Source organism: Balaenoptera physalus, assembly GCF_965194825.1.
Source record: "Balaenoptera physalus genome assembly, chromosome: 3".
NCBI classification, from domain to species: Eukaryota; Metazoa; Chordata; class Mammalia; order Artiodactyla; family Balaenopteridae; genus Balaenoptera; species Balaenoptera physalus.
Genome location: NC_138890.1, coordinates 136,998,550 through 137,022,643, shown reverse-complemented (window position 1 = coordinate 137,022,643; position 24,094 = coordinate 136,998,550). Strand labels below are relative to the sequence as shown.

Genomic DNA, 24,094 nt, shown 5'->3' with positions numbered 1-24,094 from the left:
TTTCCTGCAAGAGACTGAGACTCAGTGTTTAACCTTTTATTTCAGTTTGATCTATGCATAGAGATTGGGGACAAAACTTTCAAAAGAAATCTTCCAAATGACAGAATGAAAGGCAGGATTCAACAATCTCCTACAGACAGTCCCTGTCTCCAGTCCTGTTTTTCAAGAAGCGGAAAGAGGGCTTCCCTGGTGGCGCAGTGGTTGAGAATCTGCCTGCCAATGCAGGGGACACGGGTTCGAGCCCTGGTCTGGGATGATCCCACATGCCGTGGAGCAGCTGGGCCCGTGAGCCACAACTACTGAGCCTGCGCGTCTGGAGCCTGTGCTCCGCAACGGGAGAGGCCGCGATGGTGAGAGGCCCGCGCATCGCGGTGAAGAGTGGCCCCCGCTTGCCGCAACTGGAGAAAGCCCTCGCGCAGAAACTGGGACCCAACACAGCCAAAAATAAAAAAATAATAAATAAATAATAAATAAATTAAAAAAAAAAAAAAAGAAGCAGAAAGAGGATTGGATGGGGAAAAGTGAGTATCATAATTGTTTCTTTCTGCTACAGAGTAGCCAAGCAGAAGGAAGTCACCACACGGCACACTAATTGTGGCTTTCTGAGAGATCTTAGCATCATAGGTCCAATGACAGGTGACAGTCTTCCTGCCATGCCCCCGAGGCATCTTGCATTTTGAGAGACAGAAAAAAAAATGTGGGGAGAGGGAGAGGGAGGGGATGAAGCTATTCGTCTTTTATGTACACACCATTACTCCTCAAAAATACTGTAAGCTTCCTTAGCCCACATCATACCTGGCTACAATACTAACACATGTACTTCACACAAGTAAATTGTTGATTAAATAAGAGTAAAAGTATATTCTTAACCTGTCTATTAACTAGGGCTAATTTCCTGAAGTTTAACGTGCTTTGGCTCAAGTAAAAGCAATCATTTGAAGTAACAACAGCTCAGATCTTCTTCGTTCCAGAAGCATTTCACACAGTACATCCCGATACTTAGTGTTTAATTGAGAGACACCACTGCCTTTATTCAGGTTACGAGAGCCCCCCTGTGCGTTCCTTATCAGGAGCACCAGCCTGAAAGGAGATTGGTGTACTGTGTGTTACTACTATTAGGTTGTAAAATTGTTAACAGACAGTGTAAAAAATTGTGTGCATTTTATTAAAAAGTAAAACACAGCATATAATAACTACTGCCCTGAAGCATGTATCATACTCACTCCAATAAACTTTTCTGCATGGTCTAACATAAAGTATATTCATTGCTTTTTTTTTTTTTATTTACCTCAGAATAAACTCATTAAAATGAATAGTTTAAGGGTGTGTGCATTTCTACAAGACTTTTATTGGACCAACTCGTTAGAAGAAAATATTTTGATTGCATTCAAGAACAAAGAAGCACGAACTTTGTTGATTCTAGTAATCTATTAAGTGCCTAATTTCAACCCATTTAAAAAAAGAAATTGGTTATCAGATTACAGTGATTTAAGTTGATATAATTAGAAATAGCTGAGAGAGTAAAAGAGTGTTTTGAATGTCCTATGTATGGTGCATCCTGTATACTGATTTGAGGTCAGAGGTTTGGTATTTTTGTATAATTCTGTCTTATCTTGTGCATCAGCTGTGTATTTTACGTCAAGGTAAATGAGCATCCTGTGTTATATGTTAAATTTAAAAAGATGACTCTTTCAAAGAAGAATGTGACTGCTGTGATTTTAAATACACAAATTTTATCCAAGATTAATATTTCTTCCAATGCACCAAATTTTTTTTGTTTTAGCTCCTTGGTAGGTTTTCACTTTGATGCTCTAAAGGGAAAAAACAGAAAGCAAATTAAGTCTGTCTGTGGTGTTTCCTGTATACAATATAGCAATGTGATTAGTCTTTTGCAAACTTGAGACAAAAACCACAGAATCCATTATTACTATATATCTTCTTCTAATGAGATGTTTTATTAATAAATTGTCTGCTATACAATAATAGATTGGATCACATAGTATAAGACAAAAAAATACTAAGAAGTAAAAAAAAAAGTTATTTTCTCTATTCAGCTTATAGTTTAAAGAAATAAAATTATTTCATATATAAGGGCTAGAAGAAAATGCAGGAAGAAGTTTGAGTAGTAATAACACATTCATCTTGGTTTTTTAATATTTATTTATTTTTGGCTGCGTCAGGTCTTAGTTGAGGCGTGTGGGCTTTACTCTAGTTGTGGCGTGGGCTCCAGAGTGTGTGGGCTCTGTAGTTGTGGCACACAGATTCTGTAGTTGTGGCATGTGGGCTCAGTAGTTGCAGCACGCGGGCTTAGTTGCCCCGCAGCATGTGGGATCTTAGTTTCCTGACCAGGTATCGAACCCGCATCTCCTGCATTGGAAGGCGGATTCTTAACCGCTGGACCACCAGGGAAGTCCCGACATGTTCATCTTGTAAAAGGTTTTATCCTCAAACTATGCAGTATGGTGAGTGAGGGAGGTATTTTTATGGAAGACAAAGACTGAGTTTTGGAGAGGTTATTTGTAAGGTCCTGTACCAAATTTGTGTCAGTACATGGCCCCAGTGTGCTGTCTTTTCTCTCTTACTGTGAGGTAAGTAATTCTTCTCCCACTTCACCATTTGCCCAGGAGGAAGATGCAGTGCAGGTACTAGAAAGAATCTGGATATATTCTCTGTAAAATAAATGACATATATAGAAATTTATTACCTATAAGTCTGGAGTATAGACACAACATTTGCTTTTCTTTCCCTTTGTGATGTCTGATTATAAAATTAATGTGATAATCATAAGCAGATTTCAGAAACAATGTTCACCAAATACAAGTGAACATTAAAAAGGATGGAGGTGATTTCTGTTTTCTTCTTTAGAATAGCTATATTATTTGAATTATTTTTAAATAAATATCAATTTTTAGGTCAGAAAAAAATCATTTAGGGTTAAAGGGAATATATTCACATTGTAAAAAGTTTGGAATTCAGAAAAATGATTGTAAAACAGTCATTACACCAGCACCAGAAATTACTAACATTAAGTTGTCTTGTTTCTGAGCAAACATGTTTATTTTTTCCATATTTCTATTTTGACATACTTGAAATCACAGAGAATATGGTTCCCTGTACTTTTAAAAATTTTAACATTACATTTCTTAATTTTTTTTCACATTAAAAGGGTGATAGCCATCAAATTCTTTCCTTCATTCTGGAGTTGACAACGGGGAGGAAAATTACTCCCACATTCTCTCAAGTTAATAACCATTATACACATATACACATGCCATACTAGAATTCTCCATAGTCCAAGTGTCAAATAATTACTTCTTTAACTACTTCTTCAAGCAGCAGTGGGGCAGGGTAGAGAGCAAGGAGTAGATAGGGAAAGATGAGAAAGGTAATCTCACTAAGAATAATAGCAAATGTGGCCCCATTTATCATGCAAAACCAACTGGGTTATTTTTTAAACAATCCTAGAAAAAGAAAGAATTTGTGCCAAAAACAAGGCCTGGCATCAGTATCTTACAAGCTTAACAAAAAGAAGTCAGTGAAGGGGGAACAGAGGAACAAATGAGCTAGGAGACAGATAGAAAACAAATAGTAATATGGCAAATGTAACTCTGAACATATCAATAATTACATTAAAGGTAAATGGTCTGAACACTCAAAAGTCAGAGATTGTCAGATTGATAAAAGAATAAGGTCCATCTGCGTGTCCTCTAAAAGAGACAGATTCAAAGGCACAAATAAATTGAAAGGAAAATTATGGGGAAAAGATATACCATGCAAACAGTAACCATAAAAAAGCTGGGGGTGGCTATCTTAATATCAAATAAAATGAACTTCAAGATGAGTGCAATTCCAGACTTGGGAAGATTCTATCCTTATGAGGGAGAAGGAGACCCCTGGAATTCCTCTAAGTATATAGAAATCCTAGATTTATACTTGAGTTGACTTTGTTGTCTTGCAGGTTTTCAAGGACTCATTGGTGCCTGAAATTAAACCTCTGTGTGGATTAGAGCCGAATCATGGGGTCATCTCACTCCGAGACTTGAGTCTTAAAAGTGTGTAGCATCCCTGACCTGCACAGAGTCTAGTTACAATGATCCAATTCCTTCCTGATTTCAGAAATAATAGGGCAAGCACCCAGGCTGCCAGCCACTTCACAGATGAATGCTGTTTGGTCATGTGCCAGAGTTCTAGTTAGTACTTGACTGGCAAGTACTGGCTTGAATTAATAAAAGCAGCATTGAAACATCTGCAGGTTTGGTCTTTAGCTGCCATTTCACCCAGATATTTTTGTTGTTGTTGTTGTTTTTGTAGTATCTTTCAACTGAGTATGTGTGGCATGAATTCATTTAGATATCAGAGTCTCAAATGGCATTCCAAAGGCAAGAGTGGAAAAGCCCCAACCTGGAAAATAAAGAATAGCATCCAAAATTGACCATTAGATGGTAATTAGTGGAGCTGGAAATTAGCCATGCCAAAGACTCTAACCGTCCTTGATGAAAGGCCCAGGGCTTTTTAGTTTTACATGATGAGTCTCTCATTTTCTATTTTCTTCCTTTACTCTCAGACTTTTCTATTCTATTTGCACCCAAGTACCATCTGTTATTCCTTTTCACACACTTTTCAAACCTTTCTTTCACTCCTGCCCATTCTGCATACCTCACCATTAGAAGGTGGGTAATTGTGCAAAGATTCCAATTAGTGTATTGTTTGACAGCACCTCAGTTTTCTACCATCTAAGATGGACCACATCCTCATGAATGAAGACTGTATATTTAAATGGAGTCATTTGTATTCTGCAAGAGGTTTACAGTTGGGACTTGCAATCAGGTAGTTTTATTTTGTTTTGTTTCCTAATAATTTTTTTATTGAAGTATTGTTGATTTACAATATTATATTAGTTTCAAGAGCATAGTGATTCAGTATTTTTACAGATTATACTTATTAGAGCATAGTGATTCAGTATTTTTACAGATTATACTTCATTATAGGTTATTACAAGGTAATGGCTATAATTCCCTGTGATATACAATATACCCTTGTTGCTTATCTATTTTATACATAGTAGTTTGTATCTCTAAATCCCATACCCTTAATTTGCCCCTCCTCTCTTCCCTCTCCCTATTGGTAACCAGTAGTTTGTTTTCTATATTTGTGAGTCTGTTTCTGTTTTACATATACATTCATTTGTATTATCTTTTAGATTTCACATATAAACTATACAGTATTTGTCTTTCTCTGTCTGACTTATTACACTAAGCATAATATTCTTGACGTCTATCCACTTTGCTGCAAATGGCAGAATTTCTTCTTCTTCTTCTTTTTTTTTTTTTTTTGATGTGATATATATCACATCTTCCTTATCCATTCTTCTGTTGATGGGCATTTGGGTTGGCTACTGTAAATAGTGCTGCTATGAACATTGATGTCCATATATCTTTTCAAATTAGTGTTTTCATTTTGCCCAGATGTATACCCACGAGTGGAATTGCAGGATGTGAAGCAGGTAGTTTGGCATGAAGCTGATGAGGCTTGGTGAAGTTTCCCATTTTACTAAGAGAAAAGGGGAAAAAGGGAGGACACTAACATTTATTGCCTATATCTCACATGCCAGACATTGGGCTAAGGAATTTGTCAACATTATGCTTTTTAATTCTATCAATAATACTAAGTGGAGATTGACAGCAAAGGGCCATGAGAGAAATTCTTTAGCGCGAAGGAAGAGTTCCCCATTGTGTTTGTGGTGATAGTTACATGACTGTATAAATTTGTCCTAACTCTTCAAATTGCACACTTAAAATTAGTACATTTTATTGTAAAGACATTATATCACAACAAAGGTAAGAAAAATAAGAAGAAAAGATTTTTAAAGGGAAATTATAAATATCTAGACTGATGGAAAATCAGCAACTCAAATGATGAAGCTGGGTGACAGAAGCAGAGAGCGTTCTTGGGAACAACAACAACAAAAATACTGAAAAGGAAAAGACCCACTATGCATATAATATTTAGAGAGATGCAAAGGTAGAGATGAAAGTAAAAGCAATAATCAAGGAAATAACAGAAGGAAATTTCCCTGAACTGAAAAAAATTTAGAATTTTCAGATGAAAGAGGCTCACCAAGTTCCAGTCAAGATTGTTTTAAAAAGGCACAACCTTAAATATGATCTGAAGAGAAACTCTTATAAGGTTCTCAGGAGATGAAGACATTAGGTACAAATAACCCATCTCCAGCTCTTTCTGGAATTCCCCAAAAGGCTATCTCATTCTCAAGAATACAGCTTCTTTGTTATCAAGGGGCATCTGCCATTTTCTTCCTCTAGCTCTTGCTCCTGGCATGTCCTGCCGCTGGCATCCTCAGTACAAAGATGCTGTGTTGTCTTTACTTCTGAAATGAGGATGAAGGGTGGGAGGGAGGCTGAAGAGGGAGGAGATATGGGGATATATGTATACGTATAGCTGATTCACTTTGTTGTACAGCAGAAACTAACACAACATTGTAAAGCAGTTATACTCCAATAAAGATATTTTTTAAAAAACACATTAGAAAAAGAAAAGAAAATATAAGTCTATAGAAAAGGAGATTGCAGGGGTGTGTGGGGGTTAAATTCTAGGCTCCAGAAATGACATCTGGGGAAGGAGCTGTGGTGGACGTGGACTTTAGGATGCAATTTAAGGAAACTAAATGCCAATATTAATGCCACAATGTCTAGGAAAGGAAAAAAGAGAGACTAATTATTCATATTTAATCACATCTTTAAAAGGTATTTTCAATCTAGGCCCATATGTCTTCCTTGACTAGAAACTGATGAAACAGAACGGATATTTCTCTTACATATTTATTTGTACTGACCAGGCTGAAATGCTCAGATCCTAAATGCTGCAAAAACGACCTAATACATGTATGTGATTCTTTTCCCTATAATGCAGTTTTGAAGAGTGTAAGCTGGGATTTTGTATCTCAAAGTGTAATTTGGTCCTGCAATATAGTGGAAGGAGAATGGATTTTGGAGTCTGGGGGACTTGGGTCCACATCTCCGTTCTGCTGTTTACTAGCTGTGCATTCTTGGGCCCTGTTTCCTGACCTTGGCCCTCTAAGAATAAGCTTCTTCACTCACACAATGGACATCATAACAATAGCTCATAAAGTTGTTATGAGAAGCCAAAAGAAAATAAACTTAAAATAATAATACATGTGGCATGTCGTACATTCTCAGCACATGGTAGACAGTCAAATAATTATCTCACTGCCCTCTTCTTAGTGAGATATATAGATTTTAAATTTCTGTAATAACTTAGGACAACAAGAAAATTGTTTTTCCTTTAGATTCCAAGTAACTTATTTAAACTATTTCAAATGTAATTCCCACTGTAGTTGACATTAACAAATATTTTTTTAGTCAAAAATAGACACATTTGCTTTTTGCCACAGTTTATAGAACATACATCTATAATTTTAAGCATATAGAAATGGCAACAGTTAGTTTTGGTTTTGGTTCAAATTAAACTGTGTGTCAATGGATAGAAAGTGATTCAGCAACCGGTTGATCTAATCTTTTCTAATCAGCACTGATGCTTGTCCCCGACCTTCCCCTCCATCCACATGTTCATCTCCGCAGCCTACAACTCAAAGAGAAACGCAGGAAGTTCTGTTGCTTTGCTGCAATTACCGAGAGCCAGTAAGAGGAGCATATAAGGAAACCCTACTTTGGGGGCTGGGGGTGGAAATAGACTATAAACAAAAACAAAAGGCAACTTACATGCAACAGTGCATACAGGCGTACATCAGAGATACTGCGGGCTCAGTTCCAGACCACCACAATAAAGCAATAATGCAAGAAAGCAAGTCACACAAATTTTTTGGTTTCCCAGTACATATACAAGGCATGTTTACACTCTACTGTAGTTTATTAAGTGTGTAATGCAATTATGTCTCAAAACCCCTCATGTACATACCTTAATTAAAAAATACTTCATTGCTAAATAATGCTACCCATCATCTGAGCCTTCAGCAAGTCACAGTAGTAACATCAAAGATCACTGATCACAGATCACAACAAACATAATAATAATGAAAAGTTTGAAATATTGTGGGAATTACCAAGATGTGACACAGAGGCATGAAGTGAGCAAACGCTGTTGGAAAAATAGCGTCGATAGACTCACTCGACACAGGGTTGCCACAACCTTCAATTTGTAAAAAACGCAAACCTGTGAAGTGCAGTAAAGAGAAACGTGATGAAATGAGATCTGCCTGTAATATACCAAGCATTTGTGTGTAACTCTTGGGTTCTCAGGCATGAGAGCAGTTACAGAGGCATACAGTAAATGGATTGGAGTTTTACAATAAGATTTCTCTGAATCAAGTCCTGTTTAGAGATGTGTAGGACCCCCAGACCTAAATCTTTCCTCTGATCTTCTGTGGGTCACTAGAATGTAGATCTCACAGATATCAATCAGCAGCAAGACTGTCCTCTTTTTCCTTTGCTCCTCTTACTACCAAGATGGTCCAGACTGCATCTTATGGTGCCCAGGTCATAGTTGGCTTCTTCTGCTTTTGATATTGATCATTTGGATATGCTTGGTGGTGTTAGGGAGGAGGAGGGTGCTTTTCCCCTCTACCCTCTTAGGGTTCACAGCCTGGGCCCCTGTGAATTTGACTGTCAAAAGATAGAATAACAAGAAAAAACAAAGCCGAAGTTTATTAACATGTGCATGGAGCATATATATGGGAAACTCAGTGATGAGTAATTCAAAGGTGTTGGTTTGCAAACTGGTCCCTTGCCATTTAGGAAGGCAAGGAGAGACCAAAGGAAGAGGCAGGCCACTTCAGATTGGTAGGTGGCAGATTTAAAAAGCAAGGGAACTTCCATTCAAGGCTTGTCTTGGGGCCCCTGCAAGATGAGTAGAAATCCACACTCACCTGCCAGAATCATAAAAGTTTATATAGAGGCCTTAAAGAGGTTCAGTCACATACACAGTCCAGTTGGTCTCAACAGCACATTAGTCTCTCAAGGCTGCATCCCTGAAGGGGCTCCTAGTGTGGGATAAGTGGGTGGAACACACATTCCAAGGACAGGGGATGAGGTGGGGAGCCTCCAGTTGCCTGTCCAGCTTGAGGGTCAACCACTGGTCACATCTGCTAGATGACCTTCTCCAACAGGAGGGGTGGTTAGAACTTGGGGTTTATATAGCATCTTAACAAAGCACAATAATTTTGTAGAGAAATGACAAGACAAAGGAAAAGTAGTTTAGGCTTTTATGGGTTGCAAACCGTGGAAAGGTAAATATACAGGGAAATGAAAGAAAAGGGCTAGTTAATAAGCCTTGTCATATAGGTTTCTCTGGTGCCCTCTTTTGGTTGGAAAGTCTAGAGCTGTCTCTGGTGATTAAGAATTGTCCTGCACTTCCTGGTAGAGAGGAGAAAGCAGAGTCTTTCTTGAGTCTGTTTATTCTCAATTGCTTTGGCCTCAAAATAACCTTTATGTCAAAGTGGCATGCTCTGTGGTGGCACACTCTGAACCACTTCTGTGGCTTCTAATTTGTAGTCAGTCCCTCCTCTTGGTTCATAATCCAGGCTGTGTTTGCTGAAATGAGGAAGCTATCTACCACACCACTTGTGGTATAACTTAGCCAAAATATAGCACTATCTTTTACTCTATTCCTAGTATGATACTACCGTTTACCATTCTCTCTGTAATCCTTTTAATATGTTCCCCCCAACCCCTGCTCTGGGATTTAGAGCTGACACCTTGCTTTACTCAAATTAATATCTCCCCCTGAAAAACCCCTTGTTTCTTGGATTAATATTTCACACCTGATTTATGCCCTGGGGATAGTTCCTCCCCTGGATGTGTGGGTCTGTAAGATTAGCCCTCCAGACTCTGTATCCTCAAGTTGGCTTGCCTCCTGTGAGTACATCCTCCTTGCCCTCCAACCCAACACACAAACATGCACACGTGTGGGAGCACACACACACACTCCTACACAAGGGTGTTGGTACTTTAAAATTTTTTTTAATATTATTTAAAAGTTTATTCAAAATATAAATATGTAATACCAAGACTTATCAAATCATATAACTTAAGTATGTACAGTTCATATGTCAATTCTACCTCAATGCAATTATTAAAGAAAAAACAAATATAATCACTATTATAATTGTCTGCTTCAAAAAATATATATACATATATATAAGTATATGGCAGGGGTTTGTGCTCGGGTTGGAGCTGAGATTTAGTCATATGTGTCATGTGGAATTAGGTAGTTGGGGAAGGAGAAGGCGGAGAATGGAAAAGAACAGAAGCCAAGATTCAAGGAAGTATGATGGAAAAAATGCTGAGCCAGACTCAGAAACAAAGCCAAGGGTCAGGAGGAAATAGTGTTTCTGGATAATAATGTGGTAATTTGTCTGAATGCTTTGAAACTCAGCCTCCCAGTATGCAGATATGCACCCTGGGGGAGGGGGAAGGAAGTATGGTCACAGGTAAATCTCACTGGCTCTGGGTATCACACTGGAGCAAAAGAAAGCCTTTTGGGGAATCCCTCTAAGAAAATGTCAAATTGAGAGGAGGTTGCAGCCTCCTCATTTTTAGGCAGATTCATAAGCCAATGTGGCAGCATGAAGTCTGAAGATATCACAAGAGCGAAAGACAAATACGGACAATCTAAAATGTGTAGGTATATTGATAAGTGCAGAGAACTGAGAAACTTAGAAGTATTTTACTTTTGCTTATTTGTTTTGTTTGTTTTTTAGTTGAAATGTCTCTTACTTTTGGACATTATGCAACTCAACCAGCACCTGGACACCCATGGTGAGTCAAACTCAGTGGATCCTGAATGTCACTCAGACTTGTCATGGATTTACTGGGTGACATTTGAGGCGTCACTGGTTACTTCATTTCAAAATTTTCAGGACTTAGATAGAATTTCACATTCATTACCTTTTTCAGGTCTAGGGAGAGGAATATCAAACTGTTAGGGAATTCATTTCAATTTAGTAACTCTTTTTAGGAACTTATTTGCTAGATCTCTTGTGATATGAACATATATTTAAGAGATCTAGCATTTAAGTGAGAAGGAGTATACACATGTAACTAAATTCAAGTCACACCATAATACATACAAAGGAAAGATTTTTTTTTTTAACTGTGGGAAATGGGAGCCAAGAAAGAATAATTCATTATGAATAAAGGGGATGGAAAGGCTGGGCAGCTAATACACAATTCTATTGGAGCCTTGAAGTAGAATTTTAAGAAATGCAGAAAAGGGAGAAAACTATTCCAGGCAGAAAAAATAGCTAAGGAATTAGCAAAGAAGGGAGAGGTCAGCCAGTGAATGGGTGAATTTGCCCTAGGTGTAGGGAGGAACCATGAGATATGGCAGAGGCAGGTTGGGGTTCAAGTGGGAGCTTAAACGCTAAGTACTTGAACTTTTTCTGGTAGACGTCCAAAGATTTTCAGCAGACCAATCCTGCATTTTAGAAAGAAAACTGTGATGATGGTATAAAAAGTGGTTTGGAAACAGGGATGGAGAAAGCACAGAGAGATGATTTAAGAGACTGTCTCGTGGTACAAGATCAAAAGGGCTTTAAAGAGAGTAGCAATGGAACAGAAGATAGGAGATGACATCGATAACCAGGGTAGAGGGTAAAGAGAGAATTGATACAGTGCGGTGGCCGGGAGGCCTGGTGGTAGCTCTGAGGACAAAAAGCAGAGGTTTCTGGTTTAAGTGAATGTATACATGGAAATGAGATAAGCAGAGAAGAGCCTGATATGAAGATAAAAAGAGATCAGAAGGGAATACCGGGAAAAACTCATCTGAACCTCCTCCCCCAAAACTCCTGCCTAGAGCTGAAGGAAGGAATAGAGTTCTTAGCCGCTCTCAGAATGTGGTCCCTGGGTGTCTAAAGACCCTTTTAAGTGATCAGTAGGTCAAAACTACTTTTATAATAATACTGACACATTAGTTGCATTTTTCACTGTTTTCATGTTTGCCCTGATGGTGCAATGTGATGGTGCCCTGATCTTGCATTGCAAGAACAATGATTAGTAAGAGTAATCATTGCATTCTTCAACACTGAGCACCAGCAGAGAGAGAGAAAGAGGGCGAGAGGGAAAAGAGAGAGTGGGGAAGGAAGAGGGAGGGAGGGAGGAAGAGGAAGACAGAGAAGGGAAGGGGAGGAGGGAGGAGAGAAGAAGGAAGGAAGGAGGGAAGGAAGGAAGAATGGAAGAAGAAAGGAAGGAAGGAACGGAGGGAGGGAGGGAGGGAAGGAAGGCAGGCTAGTTTTACTTGAGAATGTCCTTGACAAACCCATAAAAATTATTACTTTTATTAAATCTTGACTCTTGAGTACATGTCTTATATTTTGCATGAGGAAATCCAGGTAGTACATACAAAGCACCTCTGCTGCACACTGAAGTTGAACGGTTGTCTCAGGAATGAACATGGAACACCAGTTTCACCTGAAAGAACAACTGATAGACAAACTATGATTATCCAGACTTGGGTATTTCACAGACATTTCTCAAAAATGAACAAAGTGGGCCTTTCATTTCAAGTGAAACAACCGATAGTCTATTTTGCCAATGATAAAATTCAAGCTTTCAAATGAAAATTAGAAGTTTGGAAAATGTGTATCTGCCAGCATGAGCTTGACAGCTTTCCGATATGGAAAGACTTTTCTGATGAGATAGGTGGCGATATGATTTTTTTGATATCGTATAATGAAATGTATCAACAAAGAGCTGCATCACTCCATGAACTAGTGTTTTCCGAATGAACAATACAAGCACAATGGGACAAAATCTTGCATGAGCTCTAGTCAAAATACTCAACGGACCAATGAAGTTTAATGCACCAGGTGCTGGAGGAGGTCACCGAGAGGATAACGGTGAGCTGGACCACGGCAATTTCACAGGCTTTCCCCGCCCCCAGTACACTCTACCCACTGTTCCCACAGCAGGAGTCACTCCAAGCCTTGAGAGATTAATGTTACTGAGACCATCTGAACTGTACATGTGACTGAATGCTATTAAACTCATCATCTTGCAGGAGGGCACAGAGATCCACTCATCTTACCCAAGTCAAGCCTATTATGCAAGTTCCCTTGCTTATTAAAACTGCCACCTACCAATCTGTAGTGGCCTGCCTCTTTCTGGGGTCTCACCTTGCCCTCCGTGTGTTGACTGTACGTGTATGCCCAGCTGAAGGATCAATGGTCCTATCTAGGCTTAACCAGCTCAGCTTGAACTAGATGCAGCTGACTCCACGCAGAGTCCTTCTAAATTTAGCATGTGTTCCTTATACAAGAAAGTCTTCCAAGATCCTCCAGGTCTGAGTCACATGGCCCCCTTTGTGACCCTAAGCTACTCTCTGCCTGTATCTATTGGAAGTTATCCTGCGGCTAGTGGTTTATTCCCCCATCTCCCCCACTAGATTATACCCTGTGAAGGGCCAATTTCGAATTTCACCCAGGGTACTTCCCAGGTTGTCAAACCAGCACGAGGGTAGGAAAAGTTCATTGATATGGCTTCCGGTTTCACACTGCAACTGTTACCAAACCAGGTGCATCTTGTCCGACCTGTGGCAAGCCAAAAGGCTGAGGCACAGAGGTTTGCAGCACAGTGAGGGTTTATTTGCAAGGCAGCCAAGTGAGGAGATGGGAGAACAAATCTCAAGTCCACATCCCTGAAGGCAAGGGGCTGGGGCTATTTATGGGATAATGAATAAAGAAGCAGGGTGGTCTGAAGCATGGGGAGTTGGGGAGCATGGGGAAATGTGATTGGAAAAAGGTGCGGTAATCGTTGTTCTGCACAAGCATAAAGAAGCTACAGGCCTCTGCACCTTCCAAAGGTCACCCAGGACACTTGCCCAGTTGAAGGATCAGTGGTCCTATCCAGTCTCAACCAGCTCAGCTCAGACTGGACACAGCAGACGCTAAGTTTCTAGAAAACAACTCACTGGGGCAAACATCTTATGGTTTAGGCTACGTGCAGCTTGGAGGGCATGCAAGTCTTAAAAAGACTTTGATGAGTGAAGGCAGGTGAAATGGATTTAACCCACAGTTTCACAACTAGTCTTTTAAAAACACTACTTGTTGAATTATGGTGCAGTATCAGAGGAATAGGCACAAGTATGTTCTATTTTTCCAGCTATAAATCTGTGCGATGACAGATTAATTCATATAATTTCACCAAAACTACGTATCTACAATGGATTGACTGCAGAAGCAGTTAAGAGAATCCAAGTGTTTATTTTTTAAGCCAGATATTAAAAAGTTTGGCAAAAATGTAAAACAATGTCATTTTCTCGTGAATTCTTTTATTTTGGGAAATAGAGTTATTTTTCATAAAATGTATTATTTATGTTAACATGCAATCGTTTTATTGTTATTTTAAGATGAATCAACACATAAATATTGAAAAATTTATCCATTTCAATTTCTTCCATGGTAAACATTGATAGAAACAATTCACATATACAAAAGTTCTTTGGGATCCTCAATATTTTTTTCCAGCTCTATTGAGGGCTAATTGACAGTTAAAATATGTACATATTTAAAATGGACAAATTAAGTTTTGATACACATATACATTGTGAAATAACTGCAACCAAGCTCATTAACATATTCATCACCTCATAATATTTACTTTTCCTGTGCGTGTGGTAAGAACACTTAAGATCTATTCTCTTAGCAAATTTCAAGCATATGAGACAGTATTATTAACTATAGGCACCATGAGGTACGTTAGGTCTCCAGAGCTTGGTCATGTTCTAACTGAAAGTTTGTACCATTTGACCAACATCACCCCAAATTCCCCACACCCTAGCTCCTGGTAACCACCATTCTGCTCTCTGTACAATAAGTTGACTTTTTTAGATTTCACATGTGAGATCATACAGTATTTGTCTTTATCTGGCTCATTTCACTTAGCATAATGTCTTTTGGATTCATCTATGTCACTGCAAAGGGCAGAATTTCCTTCTTTTTTATGGCTGAATAATATTCCATCATATATATAATCACATTTTTTATATTCATTCATCCGAGGGATCCTGAGACCAAAGAGTTTGAGAAGCCCTCCCTTAATCTTATTTCCAGCTCAGAATGTGGTGTCCAGAAAAATTACACCTAGGCAGGATATTTCCTAGGAAGTTTAAGGCAGAAGTTCTCAAACTGTTCTGTGTCAGGAACCCTTTACACTCTTAAAAAGTTAATGCGGGGCAGGAGTTGGCTCTTTGTCTCTTGAAATTTGAAATTGTTGCCTGCTCTGGAAAAATATAGCTCCTGATTTATCCTGTACCTCATGCCAGGATGTTAATTTGTCTGGTTCTGAGCACAAAAGCAAAGAAGGGTGCATTTTCCTCTCCAGCGCTCTGAGACAAAGCACAGATTCCTGTCTCACACGAAGGGAACTCTCCTGCCTCCCAAACAAGGGTCTGTTCCAAACACTTACTCACATTTCAGTGAGTCAGAAGGAAACAGACAGATATTCATCTCCCTGAAACCTGGCTGACTTCCTGCAAGAAGTCTGTGAGGAGAGCCACGATTGGGTGTCAGGGTTAGCGAGCGGCCACCTACAAATTCTCAGGTGCTATGCGGAGTCTTAGTAAGCAGGTGAGTACAATCAACAGCGCAGGAAAAAAAAATGCCTTCAAGTGTTTATCAGGATTAGTAAGTAGTAAGTGACAGATAAGAAAACAGGAAACAACCAGGGGCCATAGATTTTGGTTTCAAATGTATTGAGTTTATAGTCATGATTTATAAGCAGTAGCATCTGATGAATACCAATTTAATACTTTAACAATTCGAAACTCCAGCCCTAGCTATGGTAAAGGGGAGCATTTGATTTTTACCAGTTAAGTCCTTCCCATCTTAAACCACTTTGCTTCCTAGTGGCAGTATGCCATTATGCCAGTATCCCATTCTCCTCATAGTACCTGCTCCATAAAGATTTGGAATTGTGATAATAACAATGATTAGACCAGCAAATCCTTAAGTTTAGTTTATTAAAACTTTTGATTACTTCATAAAAGTCACCAGAAGGATTCTGGTTTCAACAATGTGCTGGGAATTTGTAGGTGAACTTTCGGAGGAAAAATCAGATTTAGAGAAAAGTGAATATTCTGTTTCTTAGGTTGGGAAGTAAAAATCTCAGAAGTGGTTATGGAATGTTCTCCTTCCAGATCTGAGCCTGAAATAATGGAAGAAAATGCTCACGATGTAATGTAGACAAACAGAAAGAATCACGAGTTCATACGGGGGTTCTCACTCTTTTCTGTGTCTTGAAGTAAATCGCTTAAAGTTGGCAATCAAATCAGCTCCTTATTTGGAGAGGAAGGTATGAGGATTTATAACACACACACACACACACACACACACACACACACACACACACGGCGCTCTTGCAGCAGCTCTTGCTTAAATATCACTTCGGGATAATCATAACTTGTGGGCAGATCTTTCCTGTCGAGTTAGTTTCTAACCTGGTCCTTCTGCGCTTATTTTTGTCCGTTTTTCCACCCACTTGGGAAAGGCAGAGAAGGCATGCACCGCGCAGCCCCTGAGAACTGTGGCTGAGGCTCACGGCTCCCCCCAGCCCTCCCACCCCTGCCGGGAGCCGGGAGCCGGAAGGCCTGCACGACGGCCGGGGCCGCTCGGGGACCACGGGTCTCCCGCGGGCCGGCGTCAGGCTGTCAGGGGTGCGGTAGTGACCGGCTAGCTTTCGCCCGTCTGATGCGCCCGGCAGGAAAAGCCCCCAGGGGCGAGGTTCCCACCCCCCGCCACTTCCTGGATCCCCGGGCTGGGAGGGCGTGCGGGGGTGGAGGTGAGGCCTGCGGGGGTGTGGAGGGGCCCAGGTGCAGCTCGCCGGGCGGCGGGGCGGGGCTGGGGCGGGGCCGGGGCAGGTCGGGTGTTTGCTGAGGCGAAGGGGCGGGCCTTGGCGCCCCGGGAGCTGCCCGGCAACTTTTCCCGGCTCACACCCGGGAGCGGGAGAGAAGACCTCGGGACGGCTCCTGGGGAGTCTCCGGGTCCTTGGGTCCCCGTGCAAACCCAGAGCAGCTCCAGTGCCCGGGGCGGCGGGCTCAGGATGCGGCCAGGACGGACAGGCGGCACACTGCTGCGGCTGGTGTTAGTGCTCAATCAAGGTAAGCCACGGGTTCGCTCCGCGTGGGTTGCAGGAGGAACTTGCGTGGGTCCCGGGGGCAAAAGCGAGGAGTTCTGCACCAGCGAGGCGCAGGTGGCGCGCGTCTCTGCTCTGATTCCACGTGGACCCAGGCGCCTAGCCATCCCAGCAGGATGGAGAGGGACTCCCCATTCCCGCTCTCCCTCGCCTGGTGTCCCCATAAGGCACGGCTCACCCTGTCTGTAAAGCACCCTTCAAAGTCAACTCGATGCGCGCTTCGCTCTTAGGCACACACGCACGCGCACACATGCATGGGGGAGTAAAGATTAGTGGAGCGCCTGGAGATCCAGAATCCTGCTGCCGGGCTCGGACAGGTGCCCCGCCAGAGCCGGACCCGGAGGTTCTGTGCGTCCCGGGAATCCGGTCCTGGGAGATAGCCTGCCGCTCAGGGCGATGCCTGGTGGCTTTGCAGGAGCCTGGGAGCCCAATATGCTTATTTTTCAACCCCAGGGTGTGAATAATGTCCCTGTTTCTTCAGGACGCAGCACTGGTGTTTCTTCCCTTAGGGGACGTAGGAAAACCAAGCGCCTCTTCAATACTTGGCAGAGGGGAATTCTTCACGCCCTTCTGCCTGCTTCTTACTGTTGTAACGTCGTCTGTTCGACGGATGTAAACTTAGGTCAGGAAGAGTTCTTTTCCGCTTTCTGGATCTTAGGCGCCGCCGCAACGAGAGATTTACCCGCAGCTGCAGCTCCAACGGCAGGGCGTTGAGAGCCGGGCCCACCCGTCGCCTGACTCCTTTTGCACTAAGTGGGGAGGTGAGGCTGGGGGTACCCAGCTGCGGCGCAACCACAGTCCCTCAAGAGTACTTTCTCCAGGGGACTTCCCTGGCGGTCCAGTGGTGAAGAATCCGCGCTTCCAGTGGAGGGAGCGCGGGTTCGATCCCTAGTCGAGGAGTTAAGATCCCGCGTGCCGCCAGGTGTGGCAAAAAAAAAAAAAAAAAAGGCTACTTTCTCCAGACCATTATCCAGAGCCTCACGTGTGCTTACTTCAAGAACTTTAGTTTACTTTTGGGGTGGGTTGGGGTGGGTTGGGGTGGGGGGAGTCGCATTTGTATATCATAGTTTGAATAGCTATCAAAGCAAAACAAACAAAAAAGTGGTCTCTGATTTTCAGGTGTTTTTACAAAGAGGGTAAATCTTTCTTAAACTGCCCTCTTTTGAGGCATTTAACCAGTTGTTATCATGAAAGAATTCTAATGCAGAAGACCCTGTAGCATTTTCTCCAGGTTAGAGAAAGAGAAATAACACGACCCCAGAGGAGAATAGGCATCGTTAGTTTTCCTGTCTAACCCTGGGTCTGGCGCTTCACAGATATTCTCTCCTGGGACCCCAAGAGTGTTTTGAGGGGCCATCAACCCTAACTTAGGGGTTTCAGAGAAAGTTGGGTGCACCTTGAGAATCAGCTCCTGGACACCACCACCTTCCCAAGAGCTAATGGACATTTCAGTGCAAGCCTTTCATCTCTCTTTAATTACCCATTATTAACAGAAGCTATGGAACTATAACATCGTTTTCTTATCTTTGAAGTGTTGAGGCTTGTTCTTTAAAAAGCAGTGAGAAATACTTCAGAGGAATGTAGTGCCGCAAGGCATGAAGTCAGGTACAGAGACTTCACCTGGAGTTGGTTAACAAGCGCAACTCGCCGCAAGCCAGCAGAGGTGATTTAAAATGACATCTGTCCAAATAGTTTGTATATTTCCTCCTTCCTCCTGCTCCAGGTGTTTACATACTCATGGAACAGGTTTTCTCTTAATTCAGGGTAATCATAATAAAACTTTGTCATCTGTTATCTGAACCCAAGTTCCCAGGGAAACAGCATCAGTTTTTGATACCATGAATATCCAAGATTAAAATGAATAATTGAAAGCTCTCGGTTTGTGACAGCTGCAGTGTTTTATGGCATGACCCTATCTGTATAAAATTTTGAGTACTCATCATTACTGTACAGACACACATGTAGTTGCTTATAAGTTATATCCATGTATATTTGTGTAATATAAATACCAAAAATTAAAATGTAAAAGGCGCATCTGTGTATGCGTTTATACATCTAGCACACACCAACCACTGTAGAAACTTAAAACCATCAAATCTCACTTTAACACGTAGATTCAAATTCGCTTTCTATAAACATTCTCACAGGTATTTAAGAAAAAGCAGCGCTCATAGTTTGGTTTCATATTTATCACTTTTCATTGATCATTCCTTGGTTTAAGTGCTTGCAATCATTGAAATGGTAGCCGGCAGGTTGAGGATGGAAGAGAAAGACCGTAACAGGCCTGGGTAATCCATAAACGAAGTAATAGGTCCATAGGGAAAAGGGAAATGTGATTTTAAAGTGCGCGACGTCACTTACACTGTCTAGTGTGTTGCTTGGCTAAGGATAATCCTTCCCTAGCCTCATCTCTTGCCCTCTCTGGTACCCTGCCCGAATCACCCCCTATTTTCAGATCCCTAATTTCCCCTCAGGCGGTAAATATTCTAATTTCCCTCTCAGTAAGCAAGTCCTCCTTTAGTATGTAATTTGGCAGCTCTTTCCTCCTGAAGCACCCTCCACCCCTGGCTTCTGTTCTCCCTGTTTGTCTCCTATTTTCCTGGCTGTTCTTTCTTAGTCTCCTTCCCAGGCTCGGCTGTTTGGCCCAGTCCTTGCTGGTGTTTGCAGAGTTCCGTGCTGGAGCCTCCTCTTCATTTTACCAGTTCTCTCTGGGCCTGCTCCCCGCTCAAGTCAGCATCTCCAGCCAGACTTCCCTCCTGAGTTCCAGATCAGTGTTTCCATCTGTTAGAAGATATCTCCACCTAGATGCCCTATATGCACATCCAACTCCACGTGTCCCCAACTGAAGTAGATATCTGTCCTCTGAAATGTTTTCCTGCATTGTCTATTATTGTTTAATGGCAGCATTATCCTGCAAACGTGGAAACCAGGGATCTCTTGCCTGGTCTGCAACCTCACAAACTGTCTCTAAGTTCTGTCTGCTCTCCCCAACTCATGTGCCTTCTTCTACTGCCCAGTTCAGGCCCTCACTTTTTTGTGTCTGGACTCCCACTGTCTTTAAGCTGGTTCTCCTGTGTTTGTCTCTTATCCCTCCGGTCCATTCTCTGCTTTGTCACCAATGTTATATTTCTAAACACTTATCTGTGTCCAGTCACCCCTTTGCGTCAAATGTTTGGTGGCTTCCCTTCTCACGTAGTGCACAGTCCAAATTCTGTGGCACGTCAGAAAAAGTCCTTCGCCATCTGGCCGCAGCCTGCCTGTTCAGCTTCTTCTCTAAGACACTCCCCCTGTGCACACCTACACACAAGCACACACACTGCACATATGCACACTCACAGTACACACACCCCAGAGCCATGTATACGCACCTATACACACCCTTCTGTGTTCTGACTGCACCTGATCATACCATATTTGGTGTTAGAATATTTTCCAGACTATTTTCTTGGCCTTCACTGCCTTGATGCTTTTTCTCTTTTTTTTTCTCATTCCTTTGCAACTCACCGTTGTCCTATGTTAAAAGAGACAACCCCAAGTAAAATTATAAAGTAGGGAAGTTTTTATAACAAAAAGGGAACTTTGAAGTAATCTCTCATTTCTGGGACCCACCCTCAACGACCTCTCTCATCTCAGCCCCAGCCCCTCAACCACCTTAGACCACCAGCTGATATGGTAACTCCCCTCCCCCATGGCTCTCCAGCTACACCGGCCCAACCTCGACTAAGCTTTGCTTTCCTAAATACTGGTTCACAAGCCACTGTTTTGATTCACATTCATGGATTGGGGCTCTGGATTCAGTATTTAAAAACAATTACTCATACGTTTCTGATGTTCAGCCAGGTTTGGAAGTAATTGCTTAAATATTAGCACTGCACTTTCTCTTTCCTAACAAATTAAAATTCCAGAATTGCCTGTACCACCTTGTTTTGTGATGACCACCAAGTCAGGTGTATTTCACCACCAAGAGTCAGAGAATGCGTCAGTTCAAGTGAATTCCCTCTAAAGTATGTGATGACTGCTCCTGTCTTAGTGTGCTGAAAGCCTTGGGTGTATAAAAAGGGAAAAGCCTGTTAATGCAGAGAGATGAGCTTCTAATGGTGGAATTTTAGACATTCAGCAAAATAAAGGCCATTCAGTCTGTGTGTTGAAAATAAAAGAATTTCAGGAAGAATAGGAAAGATATTTGGGACCGAAAGTGTCATCTTGACATCATGTAAATGGTACCACTAAAATCACTATCAGCCCTGCTTAACTTGGGACATTACAGAAAGATGCGGCACAGCATAAGAGAAAGAACTATGGAAAGCTGTTACTCCAATCAACAAGTCAAAGATGTGGAGGGTGTGTGTATGCGTGTGTGCTTTTGTATCTTATGGTAACTAATGATTTACCTGGAGGAACACACAGAATAATGACTCTTTTTTTTAACATCTTTATTGGAGTATAATTGCTTTACAATGATGTGTTAGTTTCTGCTTTATAACAAAGTGAATCAGTTATACATATACATATGTTCCCATATCTCTTCCCTCTTGCATCTCCCTCCCTCCCACCCTCCCTATCCCACCCCTCTAGGTGGTCACAAAGCACAGAGCTGATCTCCCTGTGCTATGCGGTTGCTTCCCACTAGCTATCTATTTTACGTTTGGTAGTGTGTATATGTCCATGCCACTCTCTCACTTTGTCACATCTTACCCTTCCCCCTCCCCATATCCTCAAGTCCATTCTCTAGTAGGTCTGTGTCTTTATTCCCATCTTGCCACTAGGTTCTTCATGACCTTTTTTTTTTTCCCCTTAGATTCCATATATATGTGTTAGCATACTGTATTTGTTTTTCCGACTTACAGAATAATGACTCTTAAAGAGAAGAACCTTGATACCACAAATCCCGAGACAACAATAGGTCCTCTGTGTGAAAGTGACCCCTATGATTCTCCCTTCTGATGATACGTAGGTGCTTTGTTGCTCTGGATGCAGTGAATTCCATAAAACTAGCTTTTGATCATATCTTTATGCAACACTTGCTTTATGTAAGGCAACGCGCTGGATCCAGTGTGGAACCACTGGAAACTTGAAATGTGGTCCAGAGAGGTTGCAGTCTATTTGGAAACAAGTCCACGCATGGGGGAAAGACATTGTCTCAGTCCCTGGGGGGTGCCTAACCAATTTCATACCCTGCCATCCACCTTTCTGACAGAAGCCCAAGTACTGGGTTAACCCCTCCTCTGCTCCTCTGCACAGCTAGGAGATCCAGGGAAAGTTGAAGGGTAATTGGACTGAGCCAGTGCTGGTGGTCCCAGATCTCTCGCCAGTGTCTGATTTAGACATGGACATATAATGGAATTTTGACCAATGAGATATGGAGTGAGATCCGCTCAGGGACTTTGGGGAAAGAATTTTTCATTCCTAAGGGAGATACTAGTTAATAAACATACTGTCAGGTCTAGATGTAAATCTTGGAACAGCTATAGCCATCTTGCAACCATGATGTCAAGACTAGCTTGGAGATAAAGCCAGTACACTGGCCTAGTGGAAAGAGAGAAAGAAGAGGGTCCTTGATATTGTCTTTTATTGATAGTTACTGAAATTTCGAGCCGTCATACCTCCTGGTGTCTTAAAAAATTTCTGTGTAATTTAAAACTTGCTATGTTGTTCTTGTTATGTTGTTGTGTTGTCTATGCCTATAACATAAAGATGTAATGTAAGTTTCTATAACATAATAGGTGTCATATGGTCTCATGCAGTTAATTGCTGAATGAATGATACAGAACTAGATGTTGAGTTCAGAGAATGGAGAAATATCACGGTGACATGTTTAAGTATCAAGCCTCTAGAGAGGCCATCCTGGGGGCAGGAAATAATTGTTACCATTCAGATCTACTGTGAAGGGCCTTAGAGATCAAAGTTCAGTTCTTTGTAAATGACTGTAAGTGGTAATACGGTAACGTAATCACTAATAGGCCCCAAGTCTCCTAGTTCCTGGGGCCAGATGTTTTAGATACTTAAATAGGAAAGGAGAAGGCCATTATGCCCGGAACACATTACTCAAGGTATTCACAGAAAGTGAGAGCTGGGAGGCGAGTGGGTGCCCAACCATGAAAGGCCTTGTACACCCTGGAAAGGAGCATGGAGTTTATCTGGAAGACAGTGGGAAGGCTCTAAAGGTTGTTAAGGGACAGTGACACGCTCAGGTTGGCCCCTTGACAGATCACTCTGGCAGCAGGGGGGATGGTGGAGTGAATGGAAACCGGACTGAAGGCACCAAGACCACTTAGGAAAGAACTGGGTCTAGGTTCGGTGTTAGAGATGGCGGTGGTTCAACTATATTCCAATATAAGATAAAATTAAAAAAAAAAAAAAAAGAAATGGCAGTGGTAAAAACCCAGATAGTGGCAGTAGGGAAAGATAGCTGGGGACAGTTGTGAAAGGTATTAAGGAAGAATGGACAGGATTTGGTGATTGATTTACGAGGGTGGCAGGGAGAGAGGGAGAAGGTTAAGACTGAGACCTGGGTTTCTGATGTAAACAGCTCGGGGGGTGCCATTCACCAAGACAGGAGCTCTGAAGGACAGCAAGGTTAGAGGAAAAAGAGAGCAGTTCAGCTTGACAGGTTGAGTTTGAGACATCCACGTGAGTACGTGTAGCTACTAGATGGTTATGTGTAGCGGTGTTAGGAACAGGAGCGAGAGCAACGTGGGGACAGAGATTTAGGAGTCGTGGGCATCTGGAGAGAGATTGAAGACATGATGTTGATGAGTCAGACGAAGAGAGACTAGAAGATGACTTTGGCTACAACCTGAGGAGCTACCTTAGAAGGTCAGGTGAGGAAGCGGAGCTGCCAAGGGAGAGAGAAGGCGCAGCTGGAGGAGGAGAGAGAGGACTGCGCAGACTGGGGCACCGCAGAAGTGTTTCGA

At 41.8% G+C, this 24,094-nt stretch overlaps 2 protein-coding genes across 3 annotated transcripts in view; both read left to right on the top strand.

Annotated features, from left to right (window-relative positions):
- Positions 1–16,494, top strand: part of ITGA1 (integrin subunit alpha 1) — a 232,324-nt gene extending 215,830 nt beyond the window's left edge. The window contains exons 30-31 of one of the 2 annotated variants that reach the window (XR_014261953.1): positions 10,754–10,811; positions 12,383–16,494. The gene's annotated coding sequence lies outside the window, so the exon portion shown is untranslated. Of the gene's footprint in view, positions 1–45; positions 1,257–10,753; positions 10,812–12,382 lie in introns of those variants that run through there. The other variant, XM_082455868.1, reaches the window with a different exon arrangement.
- Positions 16,495–16,941: 447 nt separating this feature from the next.
- Positions 16,942–24,094, top strand: part of ITGA2 (integrin subunit alpha 2) — a 103,665-nt gene continuing 96,512 nt past the window's right edge. Inside the window, exon 1 of the mRNA XM_082455865.1 lies at positions 16,942–17,145. Within this exon, the coding sequence (XP_082311991.1) occupies positions 17,088–17,145 (58 nt within the window). The 5' untranslated portion in view covers positions 16,942–17,087. The remainder of the gene's footprint in view (positions 17,146–24,094) is intronic.